General features: G+C 43.9%; 1 protein-coding gene across 4 annotated transcripts in view; it reads left to right on the forward strand.

The window, feature by feature from the left end:
• LOC133539087 (CSC1-like protein 2) overlaps positions 1 to 12594 on the forward strand; it is a 41238-nt gene that overhangs the window by 23544 nt on the left and 5100 nt on the right. For 2 of the 4 annotated variants that reach the window (XM_061881129.1, XM_061881130.1), the window contains exons 7-19: positions 747 to 889; positions 5394 to 5459; positions 8895 to 8946; positions 9284 to 9392; positions 9486 to 9556; positions 9626 to 9706; positions 9768 to 9891; positions 10005 to 10138; positions 10208 to 10345; positions 10413 to 10566; positions 10640 to 10746; positions 12322 to 12408; positions 12477 to 12542. In XM_061881129.1, coding sequence (XP_061737113.1) covers positions 747 to 889; positions 5394 to 5459; positions 8895 to 8946; positions 9284 to 9392; positions 9486 to 9556; positions 9626 to 9706; positions 9768 to 9891; positions 10005 to 10138; positions 10208 to 10345; positions 10413 to 10566; positions 10640 to 10746; positions 12322 to 12408; positions 12477 to 12542 — 1332 coding nt within the window. The remainder of the gene's footprint in view (positions 1 to 746; positions 890 to 5393; positions 5460 to 8894; positions 8947 to 9283; positions 9393 to 9485; positions 9557 to 9625; positions 9707 to 9767; positions 9892 to 10004; positions 10139 to 10207; positions 10346 to 10412; positions 10567 to 10639; positions 10747 to 12321; positions 12409 to 12476; positions 12543 to 12594) is intronic. The other 2 variants (XM_061881132.1, XM_061881131.1) reach the window with 1 other exon arrangement.

The raw sequence follows: 12594 nt of genomic DNA on the forward strand, positions 1-12594 counted from the left end.
CACACAAGCAGGTACACACACACACATACAGGTACACACATACAGAGTTACAAGCGCACACACAGGTACACACCGAGTTACACACACACGCACACACACACACACATGTATACACAGACACACACACACACACAGTTACACACACACAAGTTCACACACACAGTTACACATGCACACACACGCAGGTACACACACACATACAGGTACACGCACACAAACACACACACACAGGTACACACAGTTACACACACACACTAATGCAGGTACACACACAGTTAAACACACACACACAAAGGTACACACACACACACAGTTACACATGCACACACACGCAGGTGCACACACATACAGGTACATGCACACACACACACAGGTACACACAGTTACACACACACAAACGCAGGTACACACACACAGGTATACACACAGACACCCACACAGGTGCACACACACAGTTACACACACACACAGTTAGACACGCACACACACACAGGTACACACGCAGGCACACACACATACAGGGACACAGGTACACACACAGGCACCCACACAGGTATACACACTGGCACACACACACAGGTACACACACACAGGCACACACACACACACACAGGTACACAGACACAGGTATATACGTAGGCACACACACACAGGAGCTTGTGAGGTGAGTGCAGGCGTGACGTGCGCTGTGATTGGCTGGCCTGTGAGGTGAGTGCGAGACGTGACTGTGCTGTGATTGGCTGCAGGGACGAGGAGATCCGAGAGAAGTGCGGAGAAGACGCGGTGCATTATCTCTCCTTCCAGCGACACATCATCGGCCTTCTGGTGGTGGTGGGCGTGCTCTCTGTGGGCATCGTGCTGCCCGTCAACTTCTCAGGAGACCTGCTCGGTAACTGCTACTCCCTCAAAGTACTACTCTTCTAATACTGCATCGAAGTACTCCTCCTCCGCTACTGTGTCAAAGTACTACTCTTCTAATACTCCCTCAAAGTACTACTCTTCTAATACTGCATCAAAGTACTACTTTTCTAATACTCCCTCAAAGTACTACTCTTCTTATACTCCCTCAAAGTACTACTCCCCTAATACTCCCTCAAAGTACTACTCTTCTAATACTGCCTCAAAGTACTACTCTTCCAATACTCCCTCAAAGTACTACTCTTCTAATACTGCCTCAAAGTTCTACTCTTCTAATACTGCCTCAAAGTACTACTCTTCTAATACTGCATCAAAGTACTACTCTTCTAATACTGCCTCAAAGTACTACTCTTCTAATACTCCCTCAAAGTACTACTCTTCTTATACTCCCTCAAAGTACTACTCTTCTAATACTCCCTCAAAGTACTACTCTTCTAATACTGCCTCAAAGTACTACTCTTCCAATACTCCCTCAAAGTACTACTCTTCTAATACTGCCTCAAAGTTCTACTCTTCTAATACTGCCTCAAAGCACTACTCTTCTATTACTGCATCAAAGTACTACTCTTCTAATACTGCCTCAAAGTACTACTCTTCTAATACTGCCTCAAAGTTCTACTCTTCTAATACTGCCTCAAAGTACTACTCTTCTATTACTGCATCAAAGTACTACTCTTCTAATACTGCCTCAAAGTACTACTCTTCTTATACTCCCTCAAAGTACTACTCTTCTAATACTCCCTCAAAGTACTACTCTTCTAATACTGCCTCAAAGTACTACTCTTCCAATACTCCCTCAAAGTACTACTCTTCTAATACTGCCTCAAAGTTCTACTCTTCTAATACTGCCTCAAAGTACTACTCTTCTAATACTGCCTCAAAGTACTACTCTTCTATTACTGCACCAAAGTACTACTCTTCTAATACTCCCTCAAAGTATTACTCTTCTAATACTGCCTCAAAGTACTACTCTTCTAATACTGCCTCAAAGTACTACTCTTCTAATACTGGCTCAAAGTACTACTCTTCTAATACTCCCTCAAAGTACTACTCTCCTAATACTCCCTCAGTAACTACTCTTCTAATACTCCCTCAAAGTACTACTCTTCTAATACTGCCTCAAAGTTCTACTCTTCTAATACTGCCTCAAAGTACTACTCTTCTAATACTGCATCAAAGTACTACTCTTCTAATACTGACTCAAAGTACTACTCTTCTAATACTCCCTCAAAGTACTACTCTTCTAATACTGCCTCAAAGTACTACTCTTCTAATACTCCCTCAAAGTATTACTCTTCTAATACTCCCTCAAAGTACTACTCTCCTAATACTCCCTCAGTAACTACTCCTCTAATACTCCCTCAAAGTACTACTCTTCTTATACTCCCGCAAAGTTCTACTCTTCTAATACTGCCTCAAAGTACTACTCTTCTAATACTGCCTCAAAGTACTACTCTTCTAATACTGCCTCAAAGTACTACTCTTCTAATACTGCCTCAAAGTACTACTCTTCTAATACTGCCTCAAAGTACTACTCTTCTAATACTGCCTCAAAGTACTACTCTTTTAATACTCCCTCAAAGTACTACTCCCCTAATACTCCCTCAGTAACTACTCTTCTAATACTCCCTCAAAGTACTACTCTTCTTATACTCCCGCAAAGTACTACTCTTCTTATACTCCCTCAAAGTACTACTCTTCTAATACTCCCTCAAAGTACTACTCTTCTAATACTGCATCAAAGTACTACTCTTCTAATACTCCCTCAAAGTACTACTCTTCTTATAGTCCCTCAAAGTACTACTCATCTAATACTGCCTCAAAGTACTACTCTTCTAATACTGCCTCAAAGTACTACTCTTCTAATACTCCCGCAAAGTACTACTCTTCTTATACTCCCTCAAAGTACTACTCTTCTAATACTCCCTCAAAGTACTACTCTTCTAATACTGCATCAAAGTACTACTCTTCTAATACTCCCTCAAAGTACTACTCTTCTTATAGTCCCTCAAAGTACTACTCATCTAATACTGCCTCAAAGTACTACTCTTCTAATACTGCCTCAAAGTACTACTCTTCTAATACTCCCTCAAAGTACTACTCTCCTAATACTCCCTCAGTAACTACTCTTCTAATACTCCCTCAAAGTACTACTCTTCTTATACTCCCGCAAAGTACTACTCTTCTAATACTGCATCAAAGTAATACTCTTCTAATACTCCCTCAAAGTACTACTCTTCTTATAGTCCCTCAAAGTACTACTCATCTAATACTGCCTCAAAGTACTACTCTTCTAATACTCCCTCAAAGTACTACTCTTCTAATACCCCCTCAAAGTACTACTCTTCTAATACTCCCTCAAAGTACTACTCTTCTAATACCCCCTCAAAGTACTACTCTTCTAATACTCCCTCAAAGTACTACTCTTCTAATACTGCCTCAAAGTACTACTCTCCTAATACTCCCTCAGTAACTACTCTTCTAATACTCCCTCAAAGTACTACTCTTCTTATACTCCCTCAAAGTACTACTCTTCTAATACCCCCTCAAAGTACTACTCTTCTAATACTCCCTCAAAGTACTACTCTTCTAATACTGCATCAAAGTACTACTCTTCTAATACTGCCTCAAAGTACTACTCTTCTAATACTCCCTCAAAGTACTACTCTTTCAATACAGCCTCAAAGTACTACTCTTCTAATACCCCCTCAAAGTACTACTCTTCTAATACCGCCTCAAAGTATTACTCTTCTAATACTGCCTCAAAGTACTACTCTTCTAATACTCCCTCAAAGTACTACTCTTCTAATACCCCCTCAAAGTACTACTCTTTTAATACTCCCTCAAAGTACTACTCTTCTAATACTGCCTCAAAGTACTACTCTTCTAATACTGCCTCAAAGTACTACTCTTCTGATGCTCCCTCAAAGTACTACTCTTCTAATACTGCATCAAAGTACTCCTCCTCCGCTACTGTGTCAAAGTACTACTCCTCCGCTACTGCATCACAGTACTTCACATGTACTACACCGCTAATACTTCATCAAAATACTACTCCTCCACTACTGTATCAAAGTACTACTCTTCTAATACTTCACATGTACTACACTTCTAATACTTCATCAAAGTACTTGACATGTATTACACTTCTAATACTTCATCAAACTAATTATGTTTAAAATACTTCCTGAAGGAACTTTAGATATAACTAAATATTATGTTTAAATACTTCATGAATCTAAGCTCTGATTTGTCTTAGACGGGGTAGTGAACCTCTGGTGTGTCTCTTTGATGACTGCACCTGCCTCTCAGATACATCTTAGCTGACTCTACTTAACAGGATGAGTCATGAATAATTCTGCTGGTAATCACAATCTCAAAAATAAATTTCAAAATATAAAACATTCTCATGCATTTTAATCCATACATCCGTTTCCTACCTCACCTGTTCAAGAAGTCGCATTAATGGTAAGAAGTATTTTATTTTTTGTTGGTTAGCCTCAGAATAACAGTGTTGTTAATCAATCAATCAATCAATCAATGTTTATTTATATAGCCCCAAATCACAAATGTCTCAAAGGACTGCACAAATCATTACGACTACAACATCCTCGGAAGAACCCACAAAAGGGCAAGGAAAACTCACACCCAGTGGGCAGGGAGAATTCACATCCAGTGGGACGCCAGTGACAATGCTGACTATGAGAAACCTTGGAGAGGACCTCAGATGTGGGCAACCCCCCCCCCTCTTAAAAAGAATAAGAGTCTTATTTTACTCTAAAAATGTTGGTCCAACTTAAAAATGCACGCATTTGGTTGTATTCAGTCTTAAAAAGTATGATATGGTTCTCATGGAAATACTTTTTGAAATATTTGGCTTTCATGGCTCTCTCAGCCAAAAAGGTTTCATGACCCCTAAAATGTGATTAATCATCATTAATCCAAAATCAGATTAATCATCATTAATCTAAAATGTGATTAATCATCATTGATCTAAAATGTGATTAATCTGATTAAAAAGACAATTCATTTTACAGCCTAAATAACTATACTATATGTGGGCGGTACATGCCGTGCAGGGCTTTGTGTCTCTCCATGACAGTTTATTCTTTGACTTGCGGGTGGTACATGCCATGCAGGGCTTTGTGTCTCTCCATGAATGTTTATTCTACAACTTGTGGGTGGTACATGCCATGCAGAGCTTTGTGTCTCTCCATGAATGTTTATTCTTCAACTTGTGGGTGGTACATGCCATGCAGGGCTTTGTGTCTCCATGACAGTTCATTCTTCAACTTGTGGGTGGCCCATGCCATGCAGGGCTTTGTGTCTCTCCATGAGTTTATTCTTCAAATTGGGTTGGTACATACCATGCAGGACATTGTCTCTCCATGACAGTGTACTTAAGTATGATGCAGTAGGGATTGTACTTCAAATACCACAAGTACATCATTGCAAGTATTTTCTGTCTGATTCAGTACGAATTATCAGTAAAGATCATTTACTGATAAACCAAGGAACACCAGGACCGCCGTCCAAAGAAGGTAACTGCACCTGTAGACGTGTTCACCTGTGGACATCTGTAGACGTGTAGACCCGTGGACACCTGTAGATGTGTACACCTATTGGCGTGTATACTTGTGGAATTATGCACCTGCAAATGTGTACACTTCCAGACATGTACGCTTGGGAAATTATACACCTGTGGACGTGTACACTTGTAAACGTGTACAGCTGTGGAATAATACACCTGTGGACGTGTACACTTGTAAACGTGTACAGCTGTGGAATAATACACCTGTGGACGTGTACACTTGTAAACGTGTACAGCTGTGGAATAATACACCTGTGGACGTGTACACTTGTAAACGTGTACAGCTGTGGAATTATACACCTGTGGACGTGTACACTTGTAAACGTGTACAGCTGTGGAATTATACACCTGTGGACGTGTACACTAGTAAACTTGTACAGCTGTGGAATAATACACCTGTGGACGTGTACACTTGTAAACTTGTACAGCTGTGGAATAATACACCTGTGGACGTGTACACTTGTAAACTTGTACAGCTGTGGAATTATACACCTGTGGATCGATACACTTTTAGACGTGTACACCTGTAGAATAATATACGCCTGTAGACATGTACACCTGTGGAATTAAACACCTGTAGACGTGTACTCCCGTGGACTTATACGCCAGTAGACTTGTACACCTGTGGAATTATACACCTATGGACTTGTACACATTTACAATTGTAAGACTGTAAACGTGTACACTTCTAGATATGTATGCCTGTAGACGTGTACACCTGTGGAATTAAACACCTGTAGACGTGTACTCCCGTGGAATTATACGCCAGTAGACCTGTACACCTGTACACCTGTGTAATTATACACCTCTGGACTTGTGCACCTTTACAACTATAAGACTGTAAACGTGTACACGTCTAGATATGTACACCAGTGTAATTATATGGCTGTGGACGTGCACACCTGTGGAATTAAACGCCTGTAAACCTGTACACCTCTAGACATGTACACCTGTGGAATTATACACCTGTACATGTGTACACTTCTAGAATTATAAACCAGTCGCCGATGTAGTATTTTTCAGTATTTTTGTGGAATTATACACCTGTATGTGTGTACAATTTTAGACGTGTACACCTGTGGATTGAAGACATGTACACCTGTGGATAGATGCGTACACCTGTGGATTGTAGATGTGTATATCTTTAGGTAGACGTGTACACCTGTGGATTGTAGATGTGTACACCTGTGGATTGTAGATGTCTACATCATTAGGTAAATGTGTACACATGTGGACTGTAGATGTCTACACCTGTAGATAGATGTGTACACCTGTGGAATGTGTATATATTTAGGTAGACGTGTTCATCTGTGAATCGTAAATGTGTACACTTGTAGTTCAACAGTGTACGACTGTAGACATGTACACCTGTAGGTAAATATGTACACCTGTGGATTGTAGATGTGCACACCTGAGGAATGTATAAGTGTACATCTGTAGGTAGATAGTGTACACCTGTATACATGTACACCTGTGGACTGTAGACATGTACACCTGTAGGTAGATGTGTACACCTGAGAATTTTAGACGTGTACACCTGTAGCCATGTACACTTGTAGGTAAATATGTACACCTGTGAATTGTAGATGTGTACACCTTAAGGTAGACAGTGTACACCTGTATACATGTACACCTGTAGGTAGATGTTTACACCTGTGGATTGTAGATGTGTACACCTGTGCACTAGAGGTGTACTCCTGGAGGTAGATGGTGTACACCTGTAGACATGTACACCTGTAGGTAGATGTGTACACCTGTGGATTTGAGAGGTGTACTCCTGGAGGTAGACGGTGTACACCTGTAGACATGTACACCTGTGGACTGTAGAAATGTACACCTGTAGGTATACGTGCACACCTGTGGATAGTAGAGGTGTACACCTGTGGACTGTAGACATGTTGGTAGACATGCACACCTGTGTACACTTGTAGTTGTGATGTAAGTGTTATTGAGAATGAAAATGTGGCTAATGTTACATGACCAGGGTGGATCAATACTTCATCAACAAACATTGTGTACAACTACAATGTACCACTACTGTACTACAATAATGTGCTACACCTGTAATACTACTGTACTACTACTACCGTACTACAGCAATGTACTACTACTGTACTATTACTACTACTGTACAACAGCAATGTATTACTTCTGTACTACAGCAATGTACAACTAATTTACTACAGCAATGTACTACTACTACCGTACTACAGCAATGTACTACTACTACTGTACTACAGCAATGTACTACTACTGTACTACTACTACCATACTACAGCAATGTACTACTACTGTACTACAGCAATGAAATACTACTGTACTACAGCAATGTACTACTACTGTACTACTACTACTACCGTACTACAGCAATGTACTACTACTACTGTACTACAGCAATGTACTACTACTGTACTACTGCAATGTACTACTACTGTACTACAGCAATGTACTACTATTGTACTACTACTACTGTACTACAGCAATGTACTACTACTACTGTACTACAACAGCAATGTTCTACTTCTGTACTACTGCAATGTACTACTAATTTACTACAGCAATGTACTACTACTACCGTACTACAGCAATGTACTACTACTACTGTACTACAGCAATGTACTACTACTGTACTACTACTAACATTCTACAGCAATGTACTACTACTGTACTACAGCAATGAACTACTACTGTACTACAGCAATGTACTACTACTGTACTACTACTACTACCGTACTACAGCATTGTACTACTACTACTGTACTACTACTACTGTACTACAGCACTGTACTACTACTGTACTACAGCAACGTACTACTATTGTACTATTACTACCGTACTACAGCAATGTACTACTACTACTGTACTACAGCAATGTACTACTACTATACCTCTACTGTACTACAGCAATGTACTACTAATACTGTACTACAGTAATGTACTACAGCAATGTACTACCACTCTACTACAGCAATGTACTACCACTGTACTACAGCAATGTATTACCACTACTGTACTACAGTAATGTACTACCACTGTACTACAACAATGTACTACTACTACTGTACTACAGTAATGTACTACCACTGTACTACAGCAATGTACTACTACTACTACTGTACTACAGTAATGTACTACTACTGTACTACAGCAATGTACTACCACTGTACTACAGCAATGTACTACTACTGTACCAAAGCAATGTACTACTACTGTACTACAGCATTGTACGACTGTACTACTACTGTACTACATGAAGGTAGTACATGAATATAGTACATGAACGTCCATCTTGGGTGTTTGATGTGTGAATGCTAACTTAGCTTAGCTTTCAGACAGCCAACATGCTGCTTGCTCATCAACTTTGCATTTCTGGATCATCTTCTAGAAAACAACGCCTACAGCTTTGGTCGCACCACCATAGCCAACCTCAAGTCTGGGTGAGTACATTGTCATCATCACCTATCATAGTACACCAAGTAATAGACATCATATACTATGAACACACTGTCAACTACTTGTTAGCATGTAGCCAGTGAGCTAAGTGTTGTTAGCATGTAGCCAGTGAGCTAAGTGTTGTTAGCATGTAGCCAGTGAGCTAAGTGTGTGTTGTTGTTAGCATGTAGCCAGTCAGCTAAATGTGGTTAGCATGTAGCCAGTGAGCCAAATGTGGTTAGCATGTAGCCGTAGAGCTAAATGTGGTTAGCATGTAGCCAGTGAGCTAAATGTTGTTAGCATGTAGCCGTAGAGCTAAATGTGTGTTGTTGTGGCACTCAGGACCAACCTGCTATGGCTGCACACGTCCTTCGCCTTCATGTACCTGCTGCTCACGGTGTACAGCATGAGGAGACACACGTCCAAGATGCACTACAAGGAAGACGACCTGGTAGGCGAGCACGCCGCCAGTCCCAGCACACGCTAACACGCCAACAAGGCCCACTCCCGTTCAGTCAGACTTGTTGTGTCTTGTGTCTTCCAGGTGAAGCGCACCTTGTTCATCAACGGCATCTCCAAGTATGCTGAGGAGTGTCAGATCAAAGAACACTTTGAGTAAGTACTACTAGCTGCTGGTTAGCCTGTTAGCACGTTAGCATGCAACAATACACTCGCCCCCTGCAGGCAGGCGTACGAGAACTGCACGGTTCTGGAAGCCCGCATCTGCTACAACGTGGCCAAGCTCATGGCTCTCAACGCAGAAAGGTATGTCAGCGTACACGCTTAGCACGGGGGCGTTGCGCTAAACACTGCCGGCGTGTGACAGGAAGAAGACGGAGCGCAGCAAGAAGTTCTTCACCGACCTGATGGCCAAGGAGCACGTCCCCACCATGATCAACCCCAAACCCTGCGGACACCTCTGCTGCTGCGCCATCGCCGGCTGCGAGGAGGTGACTCCCCTAGATCACATGACGCGTGCTCGCCTGCCAGCGCGGTGTGCTCTGCTCGCTGGCTAGCGCGGTGTGCTCTGCTCACTGGCTAGCGCGGTGTGCTCTGCTCTCAGGAGGAGGCGGTCAGCTACTACACCAACAGGGAGGCCAAGCTGAAGGAGGAGTACAGGAAGGAGAAGGAGAAGGTGCACACCAAACCACTGGGCATGGCCTTCGTCACCTTCCAGAACGAGGCCATGACTGCCATGTAAGCCCCGTCCCCCTGCGCACGGCAGCCATCTTGTTTGGGTGGTGAAGTCTTGGCGTTTCTTTGCAGAATCCTGAAGGACTTCAACGCCTGCCAGGTCCAAGGCTGTCGCTGTCGTCAGGAACCTCGCTTGTCGCAGTTCAGCGAAGTTCTCCACGTGCACCACTGGAGCGTCTCGTACGCGCCCGACCCTCAAAACGTGCGCTGGTGGGTGTGCACGCCGCTCACTCCCAAGGCCCGCGCCTGCCAGCTCACCTGTCCTTGTGTCCCTCAGGGAGCACCTGTCCCTGGGCGGAGTCTCCTGGTGGATCCGCTGCTTGATCATCAACTGCATCCTCTTCCTACTGCTCTTCTTCCTCACCACGCCCGCCATCATCATCTCCACCATGGACAAGTTCAACGTCACCAAACCTGTGGAGTACCTCAACGTGATGTTCCCCTCATCAGTCGTCATCCACGTGAGCTCCGCCCCCTCACCTCTGACTCTCTTGTCCTGCGCAGAACCCCATCGTCACCCAGTTCTTCCCGACTCTCCTCCTCTGGGCCTTCTCCGCCCTGCTGCCCACCATCGTCTACTACTCCGCTTTCTTCGAGGCCCACTGGACCAGGTTGGACCCCACAGTCCTAGTTCAATTCTAGTCCTAGCTCACCTGTAGTCTGAGTTCACCTCCAGTCCCACACCCTGCTGCCCACCATCGTCTACTACTCTGCTTTCTCCGCGGCGCACTGGACCAGGTTGGACTGCACAGTCCTAGTATAATTCTAGTCCTAGTTCAAATCCAGTCCAGGATCAATGCTAGTCCTAGGTCACTCCTAGTCCTAGTTCACTTCTAGTCTGAGTTCACCTCCAGTCCCACACCCTGCTGCCCACTATCGTCTACTACTCTGCTTTCTCCGCGGCGCACTGGACCAGGTTGGACTGCACAGTCCTAGTTTAATTCTAGTCATAGTTCAATCCAGTCTTGGATCAATGCTAGTCCTAGTTCGCGTCTAGTCTGAGTTCACCTCTAGTCCCATACCCTACTGCACACCATCGGCTACTACTCTGCTTTCTCCGAGGCGCACTGGACCAGGTTGGACTGCACAGTCCTAGTTTAATTCTAGTCCTAGTTCAAATCCAGTCTAGGATCAATGCTAGTCCTAGGTCACTTCTAGTCCTAGTTCACTTCTAGTCTGAGTTCACCTCCAGTCCCACACCCTGCTGCCCACTATCGTCTACTACTCTGCTTTCTCCGCGGCGCACTGGACCAGGTTGGACTGCACAGTCCTAGTTTAATTCTAGTCATAGTTCAATCCAGTCTTGGATCAATGCTAGTCCTAGTTCGCGTCTAGTCTGAGTTCACCTCTAGTCCCATACCCTACTGCACACCATCGGCTACTACTCTGCTTTGTCCGAGGCGCACTGGACCAGGTTGGACTGCACAGTCCTAGTTTAATTCTAGTCCTAGTTCAAATCCAGTCTAGGATCAATGCTAGTCCTAGGTCACTTCTAGTCCTAGTTCACTCCTAGTCTGAGTTCACCTCTAGTCCCACACCCTGCTGCACACTATTGTCTACTGCTCTGCTTTCTCCGCGGCGCACTGGACCAGGTTGGACTGCACAGTCCTAGTTTAATTCTAGTCATAGTTCAATCCAGTCCTGGATCAATGCTAGTCCTAGTTCGCGTCTAGTCTGAGTTCACTTCTAGTCCCACACCCTGCTGCACACCATCGGCTACTACTCTGCTTTCTCCGAGGCGCACTGGATCAGGTTGGACTGCACAGTCCTAGTTACAATCCAGTCTAGGATCAATGCTAGTCCTAGGTCACTTCTAGTCGTAGTTCACTCCTAGTCTGAGTTCACCTCTAGTCCTACACCCTGCTGCCCACCATCGTCTACTACTCTGCTTTCTTCGAAGCGCACTGGACCCGGTTGGACTGCACTGTCCAAGTTCAATTCTAGTCCTAGCTCCCTTCTAGTCCTAAATCACTTATAGTCCAAGCTCACTTCTAGTCAGAGATCAAATCCAGTCCTAGGTCACCTTTAGTCCAAGGTCACTTCTAGTCCCTGTTCACTTGTACTTGGTTCACTACTAGTCCCCACGCCCAAGTAGAGGACCACTTGCAGTCACGAAACAAGAGTCTTTTTCTAGTCCCAAGATCAGGTCTAGTCAGGAGGTGCTGATGCTGATACTGTCTGTGCAGGTCTGGAGAAAACCGGACTACGATGCACAAGTGCTACACCTTTCTGATCTTCATGGTCCTTCTCCTGCCCTCTCTTGGACTCAGCAGGTACATCTTCTTTTGCACCTTGCATGAACCCGTGACTGACCCTGGCTTACCACGCCGTGGTCTTGCAGTCTGGACGTTTTCTTCCGATGGCTCTTTGATAAAAAGTTTCTGGCTGACGGCACTCTCCGCTTTGAGTGAGTCCGGGGTGAGGTTAGTTCCCGGTTCCAGCGAGCAGAAGTAAAGACA

Source organism: Nerophis ophidion, linkage group LG20 (assembly GCF_033978795.1).
Source record: "Nerophis ophidion isolate RoL-2023_Sa linkage group LG20, RoL_Noph_v1.0, whole genome shotgun sequence".
NCBI lineage: Eukaryota > Metazoa > Chordata > Actinopteri > Syngnathiformes > Syngnathidae > Nerophis > Nerophis ophidion.